The 26576-nt window shown below is 33.1% G+C and overlaps 4 protein-coding genes, 1 long non-coding RNA gene and 1 other non-coding gene across 8 annotated transcripts; 1 reads left to right on the forward strand and 5 right to left on the reverse strand.

The window, feature by feature from the left end:
- Nucleotides 1-4634: 4634 nt before the first annotated feature.
- Nucleotides 4635-5640, reverse strand: LOC105134753 (uncharacterized). Its single transcript, XM_011039292.1, has one exon. The coding sequence runs from the start codon at nucleotides 5493-5495 to the stop codon at nucleotides 4779-4781; it is 717 nt and encodes a 238-aa protein (XP_011037594.1). The 5' UTR covers nucleotides 5496-5640; the 3' UTR covers nucleotides 4635-4778.
- Nucleotides 5641-8526: 2886 nt separating this feature from the next.
- On the forward strand, nucleotides 8527-11084 carry LOC105134754 (Tetratricopeptide repeat (TPR)-like superfamily protein). Of its 3 annotated transcripts, XM_011039295.1 has the most exons (3): nucleotides 8527-9798; nucleotides 9841-10210; nucleotides 10314-11084. In XM_011039295.1, the coding sequence occupies exons 1-2, from the start codon at nucleotides 8578-8580 to the stop codon at nucleotides 10150-10152; spliced, it is 1533 nt and encodes a 510-aa protein (XP_011037597.1). In that variant the 5' UTR covers nucleotides 8527-8577; the 3' UTR covers nucleotides 10153-10210; nucleotides 10314-11084. The 3 variants fall into 3 exon arrangements, with proteins under 3 accessions (XP_011037597.1, XP_011037596.1, XP_011037595.1); XM_011039294.1 differs by having other exon boundaries at nucleotides 8527-10210; nucleotides 10310-11084; XM_011039293.1 differs by having other exon boundaries at nucleotides 8527-10210.
- Nucleotides 11085-11401: 317 nt separating this feature from the next.
- LOC105134755 (CASP-like protein 5C1) lies at nucleotides 11402-13513 on the reverse strand. Its single transcript, XM_011039296.1, has 3 exons — nucleotides 13021-13513; nucleotides 11770-11902; nucleotides 11402-11684 (listed from the first exon to the last, which is right to left on the reverse strand). Exons 1-3 carry the CDS (start codon nucleotides 13149-13151, stop codon nucleotides 11490-11492), a joined length of 459 nt encoding a protein of 152 aa, XP_011037598.1. The 5' UTR covers nucleotides 13152-13513; the 3' UTR covers nucleotides 11402-11489.
- Nucleotides 13514-15068: 1555 nt separating this feature from the next.
- On the reverse strand, nucleotides 15069-17573 carry LOC105134756 (uncharacterized). Its single transcript, XR_844052.1, has 2 exons — nucleotides 17320-17573; nucleotides 15069-15321 (listed from the first exon to the last, which is right to left on the reverse strand). It is a non-coding gene; the product is annotated as an uncharacterized LOC105134756 (long non-coding RNA).
- A 2039-nt stretch (nucleotides 17574-19612) lies between these two features.
- TRNAI-AAU (transfer RNA isoleucine (anticodon AAU)) lies at nucleotides 19613-19686 on the reverse strand. Its single transcript has one exon. It is a non-coding gene; the product is annotated as a tRNA-Ile (tRNA).
- Nucleotides 19687-23486: 3800 nt separating this feature from the next.
- On the reverse strand, nucleotides 23487-25091 carry LOC105134757 (cold-regulated 413 plasma membrane protein 1-like). The gene is made up of 4 exons (XM_011039297.1): nucleotides 24854-25091; nucleotides 24222-24329; nucleotides 24072-24142; nucleotides 23487-23936 (listed from the first exon to the last, which is right to left on the reverse strand). Exons 1-4 carry the CDS (start codon nucleotides 25030-25032, stop codon nucleotides 23683-23685), a joined length of 612 nt encoding a protein of 203 aa, XP_011037599.1. The 5' UTR covers nucleotides 25033-25091; the 3' UTR covers nucleotides 23487-23682.
- Between the last annotated feature and the right edge of the window lie 1485 nt (nucleotides 25092-26576).

Genomic DNA, 26576 nt, shown 5'->3' on the forward strand with positions numbered 1-26576 from the left:
TAAAGCTTTAATTGAATAGAGAACAAAACAGAAGTAGAAAAATTAAAAATAAGGAGCAGGAGCAAAACGGTCCAAGGTTATTATCCTCCCTCAAATTTTATTTATAAAAGAAATCAAACATCATAGAAGATAAAAATCAAAAAACAACCATCATCTCCTTTATCTAAGCAAATATATATAACTAACTTGATTTATCCTAAATAAATTTAAATCTAAAAATTCAAATGATACTTGCTGATAAATAATAAAAGAAACATTGAAGAATAAACTTTAACTTTGGTGTCACCATTTCAACACATTGTTTTGTTTCCAAAACTGCACATTCCTGTCCTTTCCGTTAGAGCTTCAAACATGTTTTTAGCTAAAGGCTTGACAAATTATTAATTATTTTTTTGTAGTGCAATAGATTAATTTTAATTTCTTTTCTTGCTGGAATTCTCTAATAATATGAAACTTGATTTTTATATACTTAGTCCTGTCATGAAAAATTAATTTTTTTGATATAGTTATTACTGATGTGTTATCACATAATAATTACATGGGACTTTGTTGATCAAAGTCCATATCCTTTACTATTTTTCTTAGCCATATCAATTGTTTTGCTACCATATATATTGATATATATTTTGTCTCTATAGTGAAACGTGCAACCACTGATTACTTCTTTGAGTTTCAATAGAAAATGTTTTCTCCTATAGCAAAGCAATAGCTTAATGTGTTTATCATTTCTTCATTATTTCTAACTTGATCACTATCAGAAAAACTAACAAGTGTAACAAAACTAGATTTCATAAAATATGTGTCAAACTCTAAAATGCCTTTTAGATATTTCAGAACTCTCTTAGTTGCAACAAAATGAATTTGACTTGGACCTTGCATGAACTTAGAAAGGTAATTGATAATAAACACAATGTCTGGACGTATAGCAGTTAAATACAATAAGTTTCCGACCAATCTTCTATAGGCTTTACCATTAGTTTTGGGTGCTCCATATTTCTTCATTAGCTTTTGTCCCAATACTATAGCTATACTTGATAGTTTACAATTTTCCATTGCAAGTTTATTTAGTAGCTTTATAGTAAACCTCTTTTGACATAAAAAATAACCTTGCTTAGACTGAGTTATTTCCATGCCTAAGAAGTATGATAGCAAACCAAGTTCATTCATCTCAAACTTATCCTTCATGTTAGTTTTAAACTCCTCTACTAGTTGCTCCTTATATCCTCCAATTAATAAATCATCTACATACATTGACAAGATCAAAGTATGTTTATCAACATTCTTCGTATACAAAGTTATTTTATTCATGCTTCTTTCCAAGCCTAAACTCAATAAATAGCTATCCAATTTACTATATCAGGTTATAACAGCCTATTTAAGTCCATACAAAGTCTTTTTTAGTGGATATATTTTGTTTGATGTAGTCTCCTTTTCAAAGCTATCAAGTTGTTCAACATATATTTCTTCATTTAGAACACCATTTAAAAATGTAGAATTGACATTCAATTAAAAAATATACCAACCATTTTGTGTTGTTAAAGCAAGCAAGAGTTTTATTATATCAAGCTTGGATACTGGAGCAAATGTGTTATGAAGTCAATACCTAGTTCTTGTGCATACCCTTTTTACTACAAGCTTTGCTTTATGCTTGTTGATATTCTTATCTGTATTAAATTTGATTTTGAAAATTCACTTCATGCTTATTACTTTCTTATGAACTGGTATGTCTTTCAGTATCCATGTTTCATTATTTTCTATCATTTTGAGTTTTTCCTTCATTAATACTATCCATACTTATGAGTTAATTAATTCTTCAAAATCTATTGCTTCTACTTCAGCAATATTGCACTTACTATAAATATCAATTAAGGACCTTGTCCCCTTTACTAGTTTGTCATAGAAAACATTATCATTTTTTACAGCATCTAGTTCAATTTATTGCTCCTATTTTGTCCCATTAATTATGGAGTTTCCTGGTTTCTTATAATAATTTATGCAACTTTTACATCTTTAGCAATCACAACTTTATTAAATTTTAAATCATAGATTTTAGGGCTTAGATTTAGTGTTATAGCCTATAATAATTTCTATATCAATCTTTTGACCTCCCTTTAGCTTTAAGTTTCAAGACATAATAAGGGTTGCCAAACACTTTTAAATGATCAATGTTAGGTTTAAAATCATACATGATTTTATAAGAAGTTATTACTCCCAAAACTCTTATGGCCATATGATTTAGTAGGAATGATGATATGTTTCCTGCCTCTGTCTAGAATTTTAATGGCATTTTCTTCTCATATAGCAAACATCTTGCCATTTCTATCAATGCTTGGTTTCTCCTTTCACTAACTCCATTCTATCGTGGAGTGTAAAGCACTATTAGTTGATGTTTAATCCCCTCTTTTACCAAATATCCCTCAAATTGTTGAGAGGTATACTCATCTCTATTGTCAGACCTCAATATCTTCAGTTTGTTTCATGTTTCTAGTTCAACTATTGCTTTAAAGTTTACAACTCAGCAAACATATTGGTTTTATATTTAAGAAAATAAACCCAACAAAACCTATTATAGTCATCAACAAATAAAAGAAAGTACTTTAAACCATTCAAAGATTCATTATGTATCGTGCCACACATGTCTGTGTGTATTAGCTAGAGTTTTAATGATGCTCTAAAAGCAATGTCAGGAAAATAGCTCTAGTTTGCTTTTCTAATTGACAGACTTCACAAATATCATCTTGTTCTTGTATATCTGGCAAACCATATGTGATTACTGATAAACCATTCTTTTTAAAGTTGCATAATTGAAATGCCCTAATCATTTGTGTCAAAGAATAGAATCAATATATACACAAGTGTTAAAACTCAAACAAACTTCTTTTGAATCAACATTAAGATTTTTATTCACCATTTTAGCTGAGAGCAGTAATATTCCTCTCTTCTTTTTCTCTAATCTCACACACTTTATCATTAAAAGATAATGAGTAGCCAGATTCAAGTAATTGTCTCACACTTACTAACTTTTGATTAATCTTAGGTATATAAAGCATATTTTTTAGATTTTATATACCTGACATTGTTTCAACTTCAATCACACATTTTTCTTCAATCTTCATATATTCTTCATTGTCAACTCCGACTGTGGACATGAAGTTTGTGTCCAAATCCTTGAATAATCTCAAATATATAGTCATGTAATCAGTGCATCCACCATTAGTAAGTTATAACGAATTGTTTACCTCTATTGTGTTGCACATTTGTTCTAATATAGCCATAAATAAATGATCTTCCTTGGCTTTTGAATTTTTTATAATATAAGTTTGTTTCACTGCTTCTGGTTTGTTTTTGCAGGACCTTTGAATGTGACCAAATTGCTTGCAAGTTCTGTATTATACATTCTTAAGCCAACATCAAACTTCTAAATGATTTGTTTTCTAACAAAGTTTCCTAGCATAGAAGTGCTCTCTTCTTTCTTTCCTTCTAGCAATGTTGTTTTGATGCTATTATGTAATTGCCAACTTTTTGTTTTTTGTTTTTTTCCTTCTTGATTGTTCCTGTAAAAATTATTAGCCCCGCTATTTTTTTAAAAAACTGCAACAATAGCTTCTTCACTTGTTTCTTCTTGTTTATAAGCTTGCTTCTGCTTTATTACTTGTAATGAATTAACCAATTCTTGAAGACTCATTTCTGAAAAATCTTTTAAATCTTCTAAAGAGCAAATCTTATGCTCAAATTTCTTTGGTAGACTTACTAGAACCTTCTTCACTACTTTTGAATCTAGAAAGTCTTCCTCCAAAAGTCTCACTTGATTCACAAGTTTTGAAATTTAAGAAGAGAAGTCTTTAATAGTATTAGTTTCATTCATATTTAGTCCTTCAAACTGTCTTCTAAGATTCAAGACTTGCATCTTTCTTGACTTCTCATCTCCATGAAATTCTGCTTTTAGTTTATCCCATGTTTCTTTGGCAAATTTACAAGCTATAATTCTGGTGAAGATTTCTTTACTGACAATATTATGAAGACAAATAAGAGCTTTAAATCGCTTTATCTTTTCTTCATTAAAAAACTTTATATATGCGATCTTAGAAGTGTTTCCTAGTGGAGTTGGTTGCTTATCAATCTCCAATATCTCATATAAGTTAATAGCTTTAAGATAAGTTTTCATTTTAACAACCTACGCACCATAATTTTACCTTGTGAACACTACTGTTTTTGCTGAAAAATTTACAGAATTCATTGCTTTAAGACTCATTTAATCTCTTGTGTTTCATTTAGAGTCCCTTTAAAGAAAAATGCTTTGATTTACTCATAGCTAATCTTTCGTGTTTTCACTCACAATCCTTTTAAAATCAACAAAACAGTTTGATATCAAATGTTAGTATATGATATATATAAAGCTTTTTTAAAGAATAAGGAATAGAGAATAGGGAACAAAAGAATAGAGGTGGAAAAATAAAGAACAAGGAGTAGAAATAAAATGGTCCAAGGGTATTGTCATCCCTCTAGTTTTATTTATAGAAGAAATCAAACACTATAAAAGATAAAAATAAGAAAAACAACCATCATCTCCTTTATATATATAGACTTATTCTAAATAAGTTTAAATTTAAGGATTCAAATAAGATTAATTTACTAATAAATAATAAAAGAAACATTCTAGAATAAACTCCAGCTTTGTTGCCATCACTTCAACACCCTTATCCATAAATATTACCAAACTTCAACATTCTCTACAAAGATAGAAGGAAAAACATCATAATCTATGCACGCAGCATGCTCTACCAAGCTTTTGAAATCATAGAACCAATCACCCCTGCTATAAGAGTTGTTGGATCACCTAGCACAGCCGATATAACAAACTGCAGGGCTAGTGATCCAGCCATTTCCCAACCTTTCTTGGCCTTACATTTTCTCTTGTTAGGAATAAGGAGTGTATTTTTCAAGCTAGGAATCCTCGTATGAAATTTCCTAGCACTCTTTTCACCTATGTACCCTTGCCAATTCTCCATGAGCATGTCCTTAACACATGCCACATGCAGATTATATTTCTTGCACGAAGATCTGTACGTCCAACTCCTGCCTTTACGTCCACATTTGAGACAAGATGCACTCACCTTCCTATACAAATACAGCTTAATCTCTCCGTCATTAAGAACCATGGGCAATTTTGCACAACAAGGATGAAGATCAAATCCACAATCTTTGCAATGGTAAACGAAGCCCGTGACATCCCTTTCGCATGCATTACAAAAGCGAGGCTTGTCACCGGGAGGCCTCGAGAAGAATTGGAAGGAACATTTGGTGTAGAAAGAGTGAAAGATTGTGGGAGCAGCGATGGCACAATGCATATGGAGATCAAAATCACAAATGGTGCATTTGTAGCGCGATCCAATTCCTACTTCCTTGCAGCCATCACACTTGAATGGAAATTCTGAGTTCTCAAACTTCAGCTTGTGTTGTGGGTGGCCAAAGTGAGATATCTCAGTATATTTCATGTTTTTTTTTTCTTTGCTGCCTCGAACAAGGTACCTAAGCAACCATTATATAGAGCTAAGAATTATGGGTTTCTGTTTGAGAGATTAGACTCCATGGAGACTGTGGTTAAAGGTTTCTAATTATATCGAGTTGTGGGGGTTTTGGCTTGTAATTGACGCAAGGAAGGAATTATGCTTAGTGATATGGTGATGATGGTACGTGAATATGAGTATGCATAAGAATTACCATTTCAGAAGGGCAAGGGCAGGTATAACGCATATATTTGAGCATTGAGGAATATATTTGGATTGTGTCCCACTTAAGAATATATACGAGATTTCACTTTCCGCATATGGTTCCAATCCACTAATGCTGAAACTTGGCAAAGATCAGAAGTCTTAAGAATATGATTTGAGAAACATATTGAATAATGTATTCCAGCGGATAAATCTGTGTCCAAACTAAACTTCTAAGGAATATTTGAAGAACTTGGAACTTTGAATTTGCTGCAATATTAGGTATATAATTATGAAGGGGTTATTAGATGCGGTCTGCATATCTAGAGAGGGATCATGCACATACTAAGAAACCTCGGAATTCCAGAAGAACAAGGATTTGGCATCTTAAAAGTTGATTGGATGAGATTACGAAAATAATTAATCAGCAAAGATTTAACTTTTTTATCACAAGCAAAGCATCCAAAGTGCAGCATCAATTTAAACTATTTCATCTGCATTTATCACTCTATATATTGATAGAAATGTTGACAAAGGAGAACAGATTCCTATCCTGATGTTTATTGTCTTATAAAATCCAAGTTGTTCTTAAATGTGGTGGCAATACACGCATATTGATAATGTATTTTATCCATATATATATATATATATATATGTGTGTTTCTTTTTTGTATTTTATCCATATATATATATATATATATATGATTGTCTCTTCGACTATATACAGTACCTAGGAAACAGCATACACTTTGTCATCTTCATTCCTGATCATTTGATTACATAATGCTTGCTTGGAAATTATAGGTCTTAAATTGCGGCTAAGAACGAATATAAATCATCAAGTTTGTGGTTCAATAAACTTGGGAAATCATCATCAAAGATACAACTAGCTAGAGGATCAGTCAACAGCACTGACTGAGTCTCAGATGATCAGTCACTACAAGAATGAAATAATTGTGTGCCAGATAACGTCAAGATTCTCTTAGTTCCCTTCTTTTGTATTTCTTTCGTTAGCTTAGCACAGAGAAACAAGTGGAATAAGAGAATAAATGCAAGTGATGTCAGGGAGGCAATTGCTCAGAGCCAGTTGCCTTGTGTGATTGTACTTGCAAGAACTGAGAGCGGACAATAATGAATATGATTCCTTCATCATCCAAAAGCATTTTTCTTTCAGTTTTTGTTAGTACAGTGATGGGTATCGTATATACTTACTTATGTTAATCCCTTTCTATTATCCATAATTGCTCCAAGTTTTTCTCTTAAGCCGGCATTGTCTCTGAGTGTCTAAAATGGTGTTGCTGATAGTAAAGAATCCATAGTCCTTGTTCTGGTCAAATTTGGAGAAGCCATTGATTGTTGAACTTCTTTCATTTCCCATTTTGAAGTCGCATTAGTGATCTCAGAAAGGATAACAAAGAATGTGCTGAATCGGGTTCCTGGGCCACACAAAGTCGGCTTCAAAGAGACTTTGTTTACGCCATGTGTCCACAAAAACCAGCAGCAAGCTCAAAAACACAGACTGCAGCTCAGATTAGGGCTCGGAACAAACTGACTTGCTCCGCTGAGCTGCCAAAGCATCATAGCTCAGCTGCAGTCCCTAAGCACATGCTGCGTTGATTCTAACTGGAAAACCACAACGAGAACAGCTAGGATCGGCCCTGAAACCTCTTCTAATCCTTTAACCTTGAGTTACTTGAGACATTTGTCAAGTGAATTTATTAATTACAAGATCTACTGTTATTTTTATTAGTTTTTATGGTTCTGTGAAATGAATTAAGTAATCTCTCTAATTTTAAAAAGAAAGTGCCAACATAGAGAGAGGTCGATAAGAGAAGGTGAGAATTATCAACATTGATCAAGAGATTTATTAATTATTTTAAAATTAGAGAAACTATTTAATTTATTTAACAAAATTAAAAGGGCTAATTCATATTTTACTCGTATTCTTGTACGTTGTTCGAGATTTTTGAAGATTCTTTCTTTAGAAAGATTTTTTATGGTTCATAAAAGGTGAATTCATTAGCGAATACAACCAATATGCTCATTTCTTCCTATATATGCAGCCTTGATTTTATTTATTTATTTATTTTAAAAATCCCCTATCTTGCGTTCATGGATAGTAAGATGATAATTATTGACGCCGAATATAATTATATAAATTATATTTTAAAATTTTATTTAATAATTTAAATTTTAAAATTAAGATAATTAGTTAACATAGTATTAAAATTTAAATCTCATTGTTCCTCTTCTTATTTTATTTGATAAAAAAATCAAGTATAATCACTTAAGAAATATGATAATTAAAATTTTAAAATTAAAAATAATTATTTAATTTAATTATGAAACCTTTATGTATCTGTGTTATATTTTCTGAACATGTATTTATTTTTATTTGGGAACAAGATTTAGAATTATAAAAAAATTATTATTGCAGTATACTTTGTCAATCTTATTTTGTAGAGCATAATTTTTTTAAAGATAAATTAGACTTGGGATTAAGGATGATGATTTAATTCAATAGATACTTGATAAATTAAATTTAAATAAATAAGTTTTTTTAATAATTATTTTATGTTATAAATAATTAATATAATATAAATATTGTTAAACTTGATTTAATATTCAATTCAAATCTGATCAGATATATTTTTTTTTATTTTTCTTAATAATCTATAATATTTAGATAATAAATAATTAAATATAGATATCTAAATCTAAATATGTTATGGATATATATTTTTAAAGAAGAAGAAGGAGGAGGAGGAGGAGGTAACTAGCGAGTATTAATTAAAATCCCTGTTTATAACACTGTAAGTTGGTTTTTTTAAAAAAAAAAAGCTTTCAACGTAGCCTACGGTAGTCGATGCTTTCCGTGCAACTCAAACGCTTCCTCCACCACGCACCACCACCACCCTACTCTCTCCCCTTCTCCACCACCACGTCTCCACCACCAAAACATCACTCCCCTTTAACCACTGCTATCATTTCCCTCCTCACTCACCACCGTTCCAAATCCCGCTGGTCCCACCTCCGCTCTCTCCTTACCACCACCAGCAGCAGCACCCCCCTCACCCCTGGTCACTTTTCCCTAATCACCCGCAAATTAAAATCAAATCCCCATCTTGCCCTCAGCTTCTTTCACTTCACCCTCCAGAACTCCTCTCTTTGCTCTCACAATCTCCGCTCCTATGCCACCATCATTCATATCCTCTCCCGGGCCCGCCTGAAGGCCCATGCCCAGGAAATTATTCGGGCCGGGCTCCGGTCGCAGATTTTGTTTAACAATGATGAGGATGCCTTTGCTGAGCAGACAGGACTAAGCAGGTTGGAACAGGATTGTGAAGGACACAGGGGCCCCAGGTACCACCTGCTAAAAGAAGTGAGGTTTTTTGAAGTTTTAGTGAAAAGTTATAGAGAGTGTGATTCAGCTCCATTTGTGTTTGATTTGTTGATAAAATCTTGTTTAGACTTGAAAAAGATTGATGGGTCTATTGAGATTGTGAAGATGTTAAGGTCTAAAGGGATTAGTCCATCAATTAGTACTTGTAATGCTTTGATTAGTGAGGTTTCAAGGTGTAAAGGGTCGTTTGTTGGTTATGGGGTTTTTAAGGAGGTTTTTGGATTGGAAAGTTGTGAGCTTGGGAAGAAAATGAGAAGGGGTTTTAGAGTTAGGCCTAATGTGCATAGTTTTAATGAATTAATGGTGGGGTTTTATAGAAATGGTGAAGCGGAGATGGTTGAGGAGATTTGGAGTGAAATGGAGAGATTTGGCTGCGTTGCAAATGGGTTTAGCTATGGTGTTTTAATGGCTGTTTTTTGTGAGGGAGGGAGATTAAGTGAAGCAGAGAGGTTATGGGAGGAAATGAGAGTGAAAGGAATAATGCCTGATGTTGTTGCTTATAATACTGTCATTGGTGGGTTTTGTAAGGCTGGAGAGGTTGAGAAAGCTGAGGGTCTTTTTACGGAAATGGGATTGAGTGGAATCGAGAGTAGTTGTGTTACTTTTGAGCATCTTATTGAGGGCTATTGTAGAATTGGGGATGTTAATTCTGCTATTCTTGTGTATAAGGATATGCGTAGGAGAGACTTTAGGCTTGAAGCTTTGACAATGGAGGTGTTGATTGGGGGGCTTTGTGAGCAGAAAAGAGTTTTTGAAGCTTTGAAGATTATGAGGAGTGCAATGAGAGATGTTAGTTTTCATCCGAGTGGGAAGAGTTATGAGTTATTGATTAACGGATTGTGTAAGGATGGGAAAATGGAAGAAGCATTGAAGCTTCAATCAGAGATGGTGGGGAAAGGGTTTGACCCAAATTCAACAATTTATGGTGCTTTTATTGAAGGTTATGTGAAGTTGGGAAATGAGGAAATGGCAGCTATGTTGAGGAAGGAAATGCCTGTAGCTCAAAAGCAGCAGCAAGAGGATAATGTTACCGATTGATTAGTTGCGAGCCTACCCCTTGGTTTTTGTGTTCACCTTCAAAAGCTTGAGAAATGTGGTATGTTTTTGTTAAAAAATAAATGTTTGTAATCAGCTTTCACTGCACGATTGATTAGTTTAATCATTTATCCTCAATTTCTTTCCTTTACTGGACAAGACAGGTGCTCGGATCCTTGAAAGCTTTTAGCACTGTGGATGCGCTGCCTCCCTTCCCCCGTCGAATAAAATGTCGTCTTGTAGGAATTGAGTTTGTTTTCTGATGATGGGAGTAAGACAGTTAAAATGGCATCAAGATGAGCAGATTATTGTGTGCTGCAACCTAGGAAATCCATTAGTTCTGCACCTAGTTAAAGCAATTACTGGATAAAGAAAGAACAACCGAGGGTTTGTCTATCTACTTGGTGACTTCTTTCTGTTGATGCAACGTCCCCTGTCCATTTGTGATGGATATGAACTACCAGAAAGCGGCACTTGAGAATTGATAGAATGTATTTTATGCTAGCTGTAAAGATTATCAATCCATATCCTTCAGCGGCCTGAATCATTTTGCTGCAGATGATATGTTTGCGGCATTTAACTTTTGAGATTTTGTGTTCAGATTGGTGCTAGCCTAGCTGCACATAAGCATAGCATGCTTAAGCCAGCATCCTTCACATATTATTGTACTTATTTTGTCTGCATCGAGCAGCAATAAGATCTCCGGATTTTTCTCAGAAAGAAAACATGGTTTTTCCTCCCGTGAATGTACTAGTTAGAATAAGTTGATGCCTGATAATGTAAATTTTGTAGTTTAACAGGTCTACGAAGCAGTGATCGAAGATGGCATTACAAAAAATACATATCCGGATCCGAGTTAGTACGGAGATGCAGGATTCTACTGTCATTGAACTTATGCTTACTTCGTTACTGAACTTTTCAGAACTGTTAGCTTATGTTATCGAATTTCAAGTTAATACTTCCAATTGGGAGTGGATATTATATGAGCGAGATATATTTTACCAGTAGGCAGGCCACGGCAACTTCAGTTACTCCTAGCAAGTACCACAACAAAGATTTGAGTGAAGTGAGTGATGAGTTTGTGGAAGTTCAGAATTGATTAAAGGGCCCTTTGGTTTATGCATATCAAGTACAAAACATTCCTGATCTTTTATCAAGTTTACATTAAACCTTATTATGTACAGTTCCTCAAATAAATCAACAAATTTGTAACCATGTGGTTTTAGATCCACCATTTTCACAATTTCGAGCATGTAAACGTACAGAACTTGGATTTTATATATATCTTTAACAATCTTGCACCAATCACAAAAAATTTCCTTTGAACAGTGAGTGAAAAATCACAAAGAAGGGAGTAACCAAAGATTGAAAAGAGACGAAGCCATAGACAGAAACCAAGACAAGAAAGCCATGGCAGCCGATATTTGATACCTGCTGCAAAACTTTGGAGAGCAATAGGATCCATCAGAGTGGAGCAGGAGATCCACAACACTAGCTGTTGAGCATGCTGCAGCTAATGTTAGAGCTGATAAAACCTGCCGTGTATCATGATGGAATTTGTCACAAGGAGTTCCAATAAATGCATCAATTAGTTTTGGACAAATCGCAGATGGAACATACCCAATCTCCAAGGACAATAATCAGAAGTATTCCCGGTTGTCGAACAGGGCATTTGACCAGAACAGAGTATCCATCAACTATTGCCAGTGTGAAACTCCATGGAATAGTCAAACCCATGATTGTAACCAAGTAGCTGAAAAACAAGCATGCTTAAATATTGAAAACATTGAAGCAGTATTTGCTAAAAGCAGAAAAAACCATGAAGGGCCTCTGATGATTCAATATGCTGATCAAATGGCATTGTTGCAAGTAAAATCATCCATTGTTTGATCAAAATATTTACTCCTTTCTTAAGAAGATGATTGTTAAAGTCTTCCAAGTTTTGGACAAAAAGCTGGGCCAAACTAGCACATGGTTTCCAATGGTTTAGAAAGGAGGAAACATACCAGCAAGAATGCACAGACTCTGACAGTGATAAACTAATTTAAAATTAAATTTAACTCGGATGAAATATTGTCAACGATACCAGCAAGAATGCAGTCCCAGGAAGTTGGTTGTGCAAACAGAAGATTCATCACTAAGAGCACACCTAGCGGAAGAAGATTTATTTAGCGGAAAGCTAAAAGCAGAAACTAAAATTTTGAGGGAATAATCTGTCCACTTTGGTTCATCGAATTAAATTTCTCAAAGCTCTTGATTGGGTTCAGGAAAATAAAGAGTGATAAGGATACCAAGATTGCAGACCTCATGCTACAGAATCTTGATACCAGCTCGATAAAATCTCCATAAAACCCAAATCAGAAAATTTCATTAGCTTCTAAATTTCCAACCTACTGATCCTTGAAAGGCAAATGTTGAACAGCACCATTTGATACAAACTACAAAGAAGGGGAATTCAAGTAACTTCGATTTGTTGAGTGGATAAATTCTATTTTCGGGATTATTTTGAAAATCCGACAGCACTAAAACAAAAGATTTTCCTGGTTTCCTTTCTAGACAATTATAATGGAACCAATTATTCTCTTCTTTCTACCAACAGACAAATCAGCAACCAAAACCTAAGAGGTCGTGTAAAATCCTAGGCAAGGATATTTTCATTATTGGTCTAAGGATGCTGCTTTGGCTCACGATAGATCCAAACTGACAAATGAATTGATTTAGGAATTACTGTAATCTGTCTCCTCCAATTTGGTTTTTGATTGTGTCATAGAAACTGAAAATGTAACATTTGTATGGCAATAGAACAAAATAAAAACTGAACACGCTAGATCAACTTTCACGAACGAGATGAGAATAAAGAAGCAAGATTACCAGAAAGCAGTGTAGGTGTAGAATTCAACACCCAGAGACATGAAAAGAAGAGAAGCGGAAGAGAAGATGGTCTGGCCCAGTCTCAAAGAGAAGCTGGCACTCGTCCCCACTGAACCAGGTACATCATCCATGGCCTTGTTGCATGGGATCTTCTTCTTGGATTGCCTTCTTTTGAAGTCTTATCTTCTTATTATCCCTTCAATTCTCAACCATAGCCACCTCCATCCCAGTATACTTTCTATCTAAATCAATCCAAATGTCTCTAATATTTGTGTGTGTTATGCCAAGAATTGATCATCATCCTTGCCCTTTTCTTGCCTAACTAAGCAAATTGCCACCGGCGGAGAGATGGAAGAATTTGTGTGCAAAGGAAACGTTATACGGCAATTATTTAATTTTCTTCTATTTTAGTTAGCTAGGAAGAAAGACGGTAAGTGTACTGGAAAGGAAACGCTATACGGCAATTTAACCTCCTTTTTTTTTTTTCGCTAATTCTCTATTATAATTTGAATCGGAATTGATAATACATAGAATTTCCTCAAATGAGCCGATAGATCAAGTCCATGAAAATGGCACCACAAAAGTCAAAGATTTTTTTTTTTTTATTAATGTGGGTGATTGGGTCAGCTTGCGTGTACCATGATTAATTTCACGGCTCACTAAACATCCTGCAAGCCCAATAAATAAGTAAAGCATCGCGGGGGTGACAAGCGTACCACACAAAGAGGACTCAGTAGAGACATAAAGAAAACTACTCTCCAGCCTCACTGTTACTGGAACTCGAATCAAAGTTCGAAAAAAGAAAAACAGCATCTACACCGCTGAGCCACAACCTGCTTGGTCATTGGAAAAGATTCTCGTTGCTGGGAGTGATTGGGGCTGAATTTGGATATTGGCTTTGATTATGAGAGCAATTAGCGAAAGAGTAAGCTGCTCATAAATTCATGAATTAAAACGCCACTCCATTTAGACATTTTCTGAATGGTGGAGAGGTTTGAATTTTCAAGCCCATGAATAATCAAAGAAAGAAGAACAACAAGTATGACACTCGATGCCTCTAAATTCTTCATATAATTGGAAGCTGGCATGATTTCTACACAATCTATATCAATTTTGATATAACATATCAAAACAATTTTAAAATATTTAAAAAATTTAATTTTAAAAAAACTAATTTTAAAAAATAATAGAACTATATTTCAACTGCAATGAAATAAATGAAAGGCCTACAGATGAAACATTGCTGGTGAACCGTACTCGTAGACAAAAATAGGAAACAGTGAGATACCATGGAAGCGTGCTGTTGGGACTTTCGTATTTTCAATGGTGGATAAAGCTTGCCCTCCTGCCTTGGCATAGCCTGTTGACAACAAGTTATAGGTTGTTTCCATGTTGCCGTATTACATTCGGCATTATACAGTATAGTAATTGTTTTTTTTAAATATTTTTTATTTAATATATTAATATATTTGTTTCATTTTAAAGAAATTTATATATCAAAATAATAATAAAAAAATGATAAAAAATAATTAATTTTAAACGAAAAAAAAATCAATTAAATAACTCGGTTTAAAACTCATTCCCAAATAGCCTCTAACACCAATTCAGATACCTTCTAAACGTTGAAACCAATTATCCATGCAAAATTGCTTATGAGCCAGCGGTTGCTGCCTGTCTGGTTGGGGAGAAATGAAATGTTTCTGTAAACTTTCTAGTTGCATGAGAGAAATTTATCATTACTTCGCAGTTTCCAATTCCTCTTGCTTTCAAACTTTTATTTCCAAGATCATCAAAATGCAACAAGCGAGTCCCCCACCCTTGTCGACAGCGACACGAAGGTTAAACCCGCAAAATCCCCTCCCTCCTCCCACCCTCCCCGCACCAATCCCTTCTTCCCCCTCCAGTAAAATAAAAATCATCTACAATGCCAGGAGGAAATAAGCACCAATCCCTTCTTCCCCTTCCAGTAAAAGAAAAATCATCTACAATGCCAGGAGGAAATAACTACTGTGGAATACCCCGAGTGGTACCCCAGAAAACACCATTCAGAAATAACACAAAAATAAACTTTCTATGCTACTACAATGAAACCAAAAGTACATTCCATGGATTAAATCCTTAATCAGCCATTATTTAGTATCAAAGTAATGAATCTCCAAAATCATAAGCAGCTAGAAATGATGACCTAATGTAAGGACAAGCTAACCTCACATACTTTCATCTGAAGGAAAAAAGAATGAAAATAGATAGAAGGTCAGACACTCATCTTCATCTCGAAAGAATTCGTCTCCTCCAGGAACCCTGCAGTAGCAGAAAGTAGATTAAATAAATATACTTAAGAGCTGTAAATAAAATCTGAGACAACAAAAAAAAAATTTAAAAACAGTTCATTACACTGGTACCATTGAAATAAGAAATCAAGTTTATTAATGGTTTCTAGCAATTTAAACCTCATCTAATGATGCACGATCTAACAACTTTGAAAAAAAAAAGTCTAAAAAGGAAACTCCAAAAATAATGGGAATAAAAGCTTGCCAAATGTTGTGCATCAAGCACTGGTGACGAATTAGCAACTTAAAACACGCCAGTGAACAAAAAATATATCTGACACTCTAATAGATGAAAAATGGGTTTCAAACAACAAAACATTCTTCTCAGAGTGCTTCATAGAAACATATTCTCTGATCTTCAGATGCACAATAATAGGCATCAAATTAAATTAACACTAATGAGCAAAGATCATCATTGCTAAATAGACAAGAAATCTCAAAGAACCTGATGTATGTGTGCGCATGCAACGCTCTAGCACAAAAACAAAAATGAAAGATGGCAACAACACAACAAAAACATTTCCTGGACAGTTCAAAAAACTGGAGAAACAAATCATAAGGAACATGAGCAAATGCAAGTAAAAAAGGTGGACAAAATAAAACAGCAGAAAGAACAGAAATTTACTAAAAGTTAATTTACAACCCCACCAAATTGGATGCCTAAAAACAACCTGAAGCTTCCTGGTATTCTGGACAACTAGTTAGTAAGTAATTGATCAATTCTTACAGCACTTTACATGCTAACCAGGCAACACACTAAAATTTAATTCTGCAACCCAACAAATTAGTATCAATAACTCGGATGTGAGGGCAATTTATAGCAAACACATAATGTGCAATCAGTGCCAGAAATTGTCCCTAACATTTACTTGTCAAGGAAAAAAGGTCTATTGAGCAAGCCAGCTCTGAGATTGATTGTCAGCAACATACAACTTGAAACATTTGCACATAACAAATCCACAACCCTCAAGACACAAAGGTATCAAAGGTCTTTAGTATTAAAGAATAAAAACGCAAATATTTCTAGATGACCAGAATGAACAAACTAGGACCCAGGAGGTCCAGGACAATAACACCACATTGGGGTGTGCAACAATTTGACAATTAAAAAAGATAACCCAAGCCAGTAAACGTCATAAACTTCGTTTTTTTCACATGAAGAATTTATCTAACATCAAAACCCAATGAAATCCTCCTCATTGATCTTAACCATCATATTCAATTTCAAATGGAACCAAGCCCCCCACTACGAACATTCCATCATTTCACTTTGAACACCTTTTTTTATTATAAAAAATGTCTAATTTTCTAATGACTCACAATTCACTGTTTCTTCCTGTAAATACCTGGGGAATAACAAAATTGATACCCTCAACTCCATCTTTCTCTACTATCTACTTCACCCCCTCGTCACCATAAGCTTCTTAAACCAAACCCAAGGAAGAAAAGGAAGGAGTTTCCCTTCGTTGTTCTAAACTCACATTGGCCCTTAATTTGACATTTACGGATTCTAAGCATCCATCCATTTAAACTCTTCAACTCAAATTATTTCCATCATCCATCACGCCACATTTGCAGCACAGAGTTTCATACTAACTCAAAAATAAAAGCACCAGTTTCACTTCCCTAAACAAGAAAACTCACAATTTCAGGCTCTACGCATTCCATGTGACTGGTCTACACCTTTATTTACAAAGCAACAATTTCTCAAGATCACGGATAGAGAAAAACCCCTTCATAAACTGATCCGTCTTTTAAAGTCAAAAGGGTTTTATTCTGAATGACAATTTAAACTCCTACCGGGAAACAGAAAATGAAACAAATAGCCATCCCCCAAAACTGTCCAAGAACCCAAAAACTAAACAAAAATCGATTTCCGGTAGTCCTTAAGATCTACAAAAAAATAAAAAACTCCCAGAACAGTAAAATAAGCCACGAAAAGAAGAAGAAAGTGAGAAAATTTAAATACCTTTAGAAAGAAAGAAGGGATCTAGAACTCGAGCTTGAGCTCATCTTTTTCATCAGAGAGATAATGAAGAACATAAGGAGTGAGACGGAGCACAACAACCCAGGCACCAAACATGGTCACGTGTGATTTCAACTGCTTCAAAGCCTCTGCTTTGTCTGGTTTTCTCATAAACATTCCTGGAAACATTGTCTCTTTCTATTTTCCTTTTGGTTTTGATATGGGTTTTTGTTTTCGCTTTGTCTAAAACCCTAGATGCTGCAGTTTTTATTTTCCTTGAGGGATTGGGGATTTTGGGTTTTAGGGTATTTTCACACACGTGCGGTTGACTTAACAATGTGCAGTCAATTCGAGATCTTTTGGTTTATGGTTTTGAGCCTCCAGGTTTTTTAGAATGTAACTATTTGACCCGCGCTTTAAAGCGGGTCAAATATTTTTTTCCTTTGAAAAAATATATTTACAGATTTTTATCATGTATTTTTATATATAATAAAATTTAAAAGATTATAATTCAAAAAATTTATTTATATATCTAATTAAATAAATCAAAAATTATTTATGTAACAAAAAAATTATAAAATTTGATTTCTACCTAGTTAAATTTAACCTATTAATTTTATGACTCGTTTTATGAATTTAATTGAAGTAAATATTTTATTTAAAAATTTTTATATAAAATAAATGTTTATAAAATTAAAAACCATAAAAAAATTAAACTAAAATAAATTTTGTTGTTTTGTTCATAATTAATTAAATAATAAAATTAAAATTAATTTTAGTTATAATGGATTAAAAAAAAAACCTCTTGGACCTCTAGAGAAAAACCCAAGCTTGAGCTAGAGCATGCTTTATTTATTTTTAATTTTTTTAAGCATCAAAGACATTGTCTGATCTTTAATTATTTAAAAAAAAATAGTAAATAATATGTTACCTGTCTTGTCCAAATTCCAGCAATCTTTGATAACTAAAAAATTAAATTAGTTTGTTTCAAATTAAAAAAAAAACCTTATTTTTAATTATATTTTAACTTGAAAAAACAAAACAAAAAAAAATTCTAAATACCATGTAAAACATATTCATAATTTTTAATAATCTAAATATTCACTTTAAAATCTACAATCAATTCAAAATCAAAAATAATTTTAAATTTAGATCTATTAAGTTTAAGAAAAAAAATCATCTTAAATCAACTCTCATGATAATTTTATTATCGACACCTAAATTATTTATTTTTATAATTAAAATCGATTTCAACAAGGAATTTCTGTAACGCCTTCGAATGCATTTATTATCGCTTCCAATCATGTATGTAAAAATTTGAGGTTTTTCTTCGAGCACTACCTACAAATTAACTTTTATTATCTATAAATTTTTACCACATGTTTTCCCTCCTGGAGAAATACAAGAATTTCTTGATGCAGCTCAACCAACCCTCCACCACTCCTAACACCTCTCTCTATCACTCATTTCTTAAATTTAACAATAAACATCCCAAATAATAGATATATACACACTGAATCATATCTAAAATTTAATTTATTAAATTAAAATAATTTTTTTTAGTATAGTATCAGAGTTTTGTTGATTAAGTAATTATGAGTTCAAATCTCATCATTTTTATTTATTTGATAAAAATTAAACACAAAGTAATATAAACTTATACAAGTTTCAAGATTAAAGAATTTTAACTTAAAAAGGATATGTTAGAAAATAATATAAATTCATATCTTAGAACCTCAACTAATAATTTAAATTTAATTTTTATTAAATAAATAAAAATTAAGTATAAAATAGTATGAAATTATATAAATTTCAAATTAAAAGAGATTTCATAATATATATTAAATAATAATATAAATTATATTTTAAAATTTTATCTAATAATTAAATTATTATATTAAAATGCTTCTTCAACACCAACCATCTCTTGCTGTCCATCCTTTTCAAATAACCAGTTGGCTTAGTTCTTGACCAGGCGCACACCTTGCGAGCTCGAAGTGAACATTCTAAACATTTTTATTCACATTTGCGTCGTTGGGTGTTTAGAACTGTGATGTCATAATTTCAATCGTAAAAGGCTTAAAAATCATGAATTGAATACCGAATTAGAACTGTTAAATTATCCCATTACTTCCAATTAGAGGCGATCGCCTTCATCCAATAGACCAGGCGCACACCTTGCGAGCTCGAAGTGAGCATTCTAAACATTTTTATTCAATTTTGTCACTATTTGAAAAGGGCTTAGTTTGAATAAATTTGAAAAGTAGAGGGACAAAAGGGATTATAAAATTCAAAATGGCCCATGCAGGTTTCGAACCTGCGACCTTCGCGTTATTAGCACGACGCTCTAACCAACTGAGCTAATAGGCCAGTTGTCGAGAGTGCAGGTTATTAATAGGTAAATAAAATATATGCAAACATTTTGAATTTCAGTACTTGGTTCCGAGCCTCTATTCAATGTCTTGCACTGAACTCTTTATTCTTTATTACAGTGACTCTGCACTTGAGGACGACAGCAAGTCGATGATTCCAAGGTACTATTTCATTGATCATTAATTAACTTGGTCACTGTAATATATTATAGATAGATACATGGATGAATTTCTCATGGAAGAGGTCTATGATTCTGCCATGAGGATAGGTTCCGCAATGAGGAGACGCGGTGTCAATCCTGCAAGTCCAAAATTTGACTATTTGCCTTCTAATTTAGTGATGGCAAGTGTTATGTTTTTTGTTTTCTTTCCAACCAAAGTCATTCTAATGATTAATGTAAATAATCAGCTTGGATTTTCATTTCTAGGGAGACCGTTGCGGTGTTTATGGTTCCAACTGCCCAGAATGGATTGCTGCTATGGAGGTAAATTATACGAGCCATACCATATTCAATTCACAAATTTCCAACTTTTTCTTCGACCTTCAACTTAGCAGTGCTGGTCTTCTTTTATCCATTTCACAAGTATATTTGATCATAACTTGTGCTGCCGGTCAAGTTTCATATATTTGTGTTTGGTTTTCCTCAGTCTTGCAACAACCAGGCTATAAAATATGTACCACTCTACGACACTCTTGGTATTGCTTCCCTTTCATTCTTCAATAAATCCCAGTTCAATTCTAGAATGATCTGTTGAATTTTCACTTATAAACTTTCTTTGTCAAATAAAGGGTTTTATTGTTGTGTGTGGTCCTACACCATGTGATGGTAGGACCACCACATTAAATGTCATGTGACGGCTGTTTATTAGTGTTAATATTAATGTGGTTCGGGTACTGTAGCGGCAGATTTTGAAAAGAGAAGAGAGGAGAAGAAAATTAAGAGAGAAAAAGAGAAGAAAAGGCAGCAGAGCAGCCTGCATTTTTCCTTCAATTTCCAGCTCATTCACCGTTGGATTGGGCTGAGATTTTGAAAGCAGGTTCTAGACACGTTGATCTTTATTCTGGACGGTTGGATCGAAGATTGGTGGTGTGGAAGCTGGTCGTTTTGATAAAAAATAGGGCTGTCAGTTTTGTGAGTTTTTCTCAAATAATTCTCATTTAATCTTGTTGTAATCCAAGAATAAGTTGTTCTTGATAATATATATGTTGTATCCCTTAGTTGAATCTGAGGAAGAATGATTGTGAATCCATTATTTGTTGATAGTGGAAGTTTTTAGATGGACTACGGTCCCGTGGTTTTTCCCGCATCGGGTTTTTCACGTTAAAAATCTTGGTGTTGATTTTGTGATTATTTGCATTATTTTTCATCATTGTTTAATTCTGTTTTACTGCATAAAGAGGGAAAAAATTCGGACTTGTGAATTGTAATTGTATTCCAGTGAATTGATCCAGGTAAATTGGTGTCCGGTTGTTCCTAGTTTTCCCAACACTTATGCTGTGGGGTTCATTATCAACCACGCTGACGTTTCTTTAGCCTTTGTCCAAGAGAGCAAGCTCTATTCAGTAAGTTCTCATTCTATCCGAACTGAGAATTAATGTTCTTATATCTCACAGCGGAATCTTGATCGTCTTCAGAATTTTAATAAATTACATATAATGTGTTGTTTGATTCACACAATGGCTGCTCTTTTTGTAGATTTTATCTTGCCTTCCAAGGTGCTCTTCACATTTAAAAAGTAGGTTCAAAGACTGTTAAAAGCTCCTCTTTTTAAAAAGTTTGAGAGGATACTCCAGAGTGACAATTGTCAACTTTGGAAACATTTCTGACATGTAAAAGAAGGAAGCTAAAGAACTGGGAGTATCTTGCTTTTCATGGGAAGAATTTCCTCAGTTGTTATGATGTTTACATGGACTTCTCCTCTTTCATAATTGATCATTTTACTCTTTACGTTAAATTAATCCTTCATGTTTTAGTAGTCATTCAAGTTGGGTTTTTTAGAGTTTTGCACTACTGCCCAAATTTTCACAGGGGAGTTTGGATTGTGAATTACCCCCAGAAAAGAAGACTGATGTCTGTACAATAATGTACAGTAGTGGAACAACAGGAGAGCCAAAAGGTGTTATCGTAACCAATGGGGCTCTCATGGCAGAAGTATTGTCCGTGAACCAGATACTTTTTTCTGACAGACAGAGTGGTGAACAACTAAACACAAATTCTGTTTTCAAATCGTTTCTGATTCCCCCCCTCAAGTTACGAATTTGATATTTCTCCAATTCTCTCCTAGGAAACAGAGTAGTTTTCATCTTCGGACTAAATGCCTTGCTTTTGTGTGTTTATAGTTTAGAAATGATCTAAGTTTGAGTTTTCTGTGTTATAGGCAGCAGAAGAAGATTCATACTTCTCTTTCCTACCCTGGCCCATGTATATGGTCAAATAATTAAGAGCTGTTGCATTTACAAAAGTGCTTTCATAGGATTTTGGCGAGGGTTAAGATCAAGAATGGAATTTTTCAATGATTACTCGCCTTCTGTTTTTATTTATGTTCCATTTGCTCTTTAACCTAATCACCTATGAATTTTATGTACTGAGGTTGTCCTTGCATTCTGCTTATAGGATGTTAGATACTTGGAGGACGTTCAAGAATTGAAGCAAAGCATATTTTGTGGGGTTCCTAGAGTTTACAACCGTATAAACACTGGTATCCTTATTGTAACTGGATATTCTATACTGCTTATATTAAAGATGTTGAAAATAAGTTAGATTTTAGTTCTAAAAACAAAGGAATTGGTGTATCAGTTGAGAACCAGTTGAGAACCAGTTGACAAACTAGAATAAATTGAATTAATTGATCAGTTCAGAAATAATTAATCAGTTTAGTTGACAAAAATTTTCTTATAGTAATTTATTTCTTTAATCATCTAAGACTTTATACTTATAAAAAAAAACTTGTAATTCAAGATCATTGAAAACCACAACAAAAAAAGAATAGCTAAGAAGTATAGAGAAAACCACTTAATTAAAGTATTTCTTCCTCTTAATTTTTTTTTTATTCTTGAGTTGTTGACTTTGCATTACTATTTTTTATCTTCTATCACACTTATCCTTCTTCCAACATATGGCCTTGTTCCAACATGTAGCTTCAGAGATTAGGTTTGATTGTTTGATATGGTCAATCCAAATCTCCCACTTCAACGTTAAATCTAAGGTTTGATTGTTTGATATGGTCAATCCAAATCTCCCACTTCAATGTTAAATCTAAGTTGGCAACATGAAATCAGTTACGTTACATTGAGAGTGGCAATATGAAATCTAAGTTGGCAATATAAAATCTAAGTTTAACAAATTAAAAGTTAAATGCTATAATTATCAAAAAAAAAAAATTGTATTGATATCCAAAAACCTTGACAAAACTAATAACCACAATTATACATGTTAAAACATAAACCTTAAATCAATAACTTAGTTTCTCACAAAAAAAAAATCCCCTTAATTTCAGATTTCTTTTTTTTTATATATATGTATCTTATTTGTACTTATCAAGCTATTTGTTCAATTACCTCAATTCTCCTTATTCATTTCATTTGTATCTCAATACTTCCTGGGCCCCTCTGGAAATGAAAACACTTACAACATCAGTAACCTTTGATTTTGTTGTTATCCATTCAACCTCTGATCAACACTGTGATCTCCATTCATAGGAAAGGTCTTGGTACCCCAATCCTCTTGTGAGGATGGGTAAGCTGGGGGTGAACATGTTTTCGTTCTCATAAAACCATCTCTGGAGGCTATTTAGAAGAACATGATCATCATAACATGGCCCATATTACATTAAACAACAGCTCCGAAAGTGGGGAACACAACATTAAATTTGTTTTATTACAGGCTAGAACAACACAAGAAAGCTGCTGACAAACTGATAAGACAACAAAACAAATCATAAATCAAGAAAGCTGCTGACATGGATACAATGAGCATCTGCTGAGGTACTGAGCTTAAAGGATATAAAGCACAATTGCCCAGGCGGGATAAACAAACAGAAGTATTATGCCAACAATGTTGGATATGCCATTTGCTTTTGTGAAGGAGTTTCTAAACCCGCCACATGCCCGGATGTGTTCTTGGAGCAAATAACATGCAATGGCTAAACATATGACCACACCAATCCAATCATTCCTTACCGTGCTCGCAAACAAACTGGGAGCCACCGTTATTAGAAGAATCAACGCACTAGGCAATTCAAGCCAATCTGCAATAAGAGACATAATTAGTTGTCTTACATAGATTGCCAAGAAAGTTGATATTCCTTTAGTCTAAACGCATATAAAATGGCAACGGTAAATCGTAATGGTCAGGAAAATTAATGAAGAAAGCAGCTTCATACCTGGGAAATGTTTTGGGAAGAAAAGACGCAATATAAGAGCAACGAAAGCAATCCATTTTCCAATCTCTCCCCTGCACAAAGAAACAGATCAATAATGACAAAAATGGGGTGGGGAAGCCATAAAATGCTGGTCAAAGAGTGTAAACTGACCTGAGAACGTTGAACAATATTGAAGGAAGAGTAAAGAAAATGTAGGGGATTAATAGTCCAGTAAGAATGTTCGTTTTCCAGTTCGTTCGATCCAAGATCAATAGATAACTGCAGCGAGCACAATTCAAGTTATATTAATCCATTAGCAACGTAAAAGAGACGAAGTGGGCTAGAAAAACGAAGTATAAGATGGTTAGCTAGCAGCAAGATTGAAGAAAAACTAATCATCTACATAGCAGTCATTGCAGAACTGATCATGTTCTTCAAAGATTTTGATAGAGCAACTGCTAGAAACCCAGGTAGGTAGTTATCGCACAATATCTTGATCTTAATTTGCAGTTTCCAATTATCAAGAATTGTTTATAGACACGAGCAAATTGATACCATACCACATACACATGATGAGTTAAGAAGCAGTACCTACTTCATTGTAAGGCTTAAGATAAGCTATAATTCACACAGATATCAACAATAATTCTCGAGCCTAAGCAATCAAATTCAAGCTAACATGTTCACCTTTAAATTTGAAACAACAAAAGTCTTAATTGGCCACTAAATCAGTAAGATCGATGCAACAACAGCAATGTTAAATAAAGAAGAGAAAGAAGGATCAAACTTCAAAGCATGCTTACATTGCAGCAAAGGAAGCGATCCATTTAAGAAAAGTGGTACCAAATCCTAATCCGCCAAGCTTGATAGCATGATTAGCTAGCTTCTTAGCAGCATTAGCAAATTCTTGAAAATCAGAAGTAATCAATCCACTTGCCATTTCTTGATCCCTCCTCATGGCCAAGTAACCTTTCTTTTCCATCCGTTGCTCTCTCACGTTTCCCTCCTCCCCTTCTTATATTTCTTGGCTATCAATTTCTTGACGTGAAGTGTGAACCCACAGGTACAAACTTCCAGACAAACAAGCGAGGCTTTGCCATGTAAGAACTGGCAAACGACAAATCATTTGATTGTTGTTTGTGGTCAGGAAATGCTGCCTTTTTATGGCAAGTGGATATCCAGATATTTTTAGGGTCTTTAACTACAAAACAGATGATCTGATGCCAGTTGTCCTTCAACTGATGGTCTGGTCTTCGGTTGAAATAAAGCGTTACTTTTGGATGAATGTAAATAAATGATATTTTATATTAAACTATTATTTTATCATATCTATAGAGTAACTAAAAAACAAAACATAAAATAAGCTCCTAAAAAACACTTAAATTGTTTTTTAATAATGTAATTATAGTTTTTTTAACATAATTTTTATATTAAAATATATATTTTTTATTTTTAAAAAATTATTTTAGATATTATTAGTACATCAAAATAATTTAAAAATACTAAAAATATATTAATTTGAAAAAATAGAATTTTTTTTAATTCTTTTCAAAAGTATTTTTAAACTATAAAAGTGTTTTTAAACCATAAAAACAAGAAGATAATAGGATTATTTGTTAATCGAAAGAATCCATGTGTACGGTTGCTCATGAACGAGTTTCAACTTGATAAAAGCATGTTAATATCATCCTGATTATTTTTTTAATGTTATAAATTAAAAAAAAATAAAAAAAATATAAAAATACTAAAAAAATTATTTTAAAAATAAAAAGATCGGGTATGTTTAAAAATTAAAGTCATTTTTTTTTTAATATTAGAATCAGATGAGGGCCACTCACTTTTACTTTTTTAAGCACACAACAAGTGATCTATTAGGAGGGATGACCTAAAAATATATTTTCAACATATTCTCAACCAAAAACATAGTAAAAACATTATAAATCATTTGTCAAATCCAAAAATATTATTTTAAATTATTTTAATATATTAAAACTAAAAATAAAACTTTAAAAAATAAAAATAAAAATTTTGAAAAAAATAATAATATAAAAAATAAAAAAATAAATTTTGAAAAAAATAATAACAATAAAAAATCAAAATTAAAGCATCAAAAGTCAAACATGAAATATCATAAAATAAGAGGATAAATTTGATATAAAAATCAAATGTTAAATAATAAAATTAATGAAAAAATTAAAAAAACAAGGACCAAATGTTATAAAATTAACAAATAACATACTATTTTGATTTTTGAGTTGATAGTTTAATGCACTTGTCACCTCATCAGACAGCTCAGAGAGAGAGAGGGTGCAAATATCTTCTCGATGACATCTCCGAATCTATTGTTTATTTTAATCAAAGCTACGTGTCGTCTTGCCACGTCTCATACTATTCAAAATCAAATCAATATCCAGAAAATCTGCATAATTATTATTTACCGCTGCCGACGCCACTCGTTTAGTTTTTCCAAATCCTGTTCTTTTCCCAAAGGTTTGGAAACGGTTAAAGTAGTGTTTTTAAAATTTT

Source organism: Populus euphratica, unplaced genomic scaffold (assembly GCF_000495115.2).
Source record: "Populus euphratica unplaced genomic scaffold, PopEup_1.0 scaffold91.1, whole genome shotgun sequence".
In the NCBI taxonomy this organism is placed as follows: Eukaryota; Viridiplantae; Streptophyta; class Magnoliopsida; order Malpighiales; family Salicaceae; genus Populus; species Populus euphratica.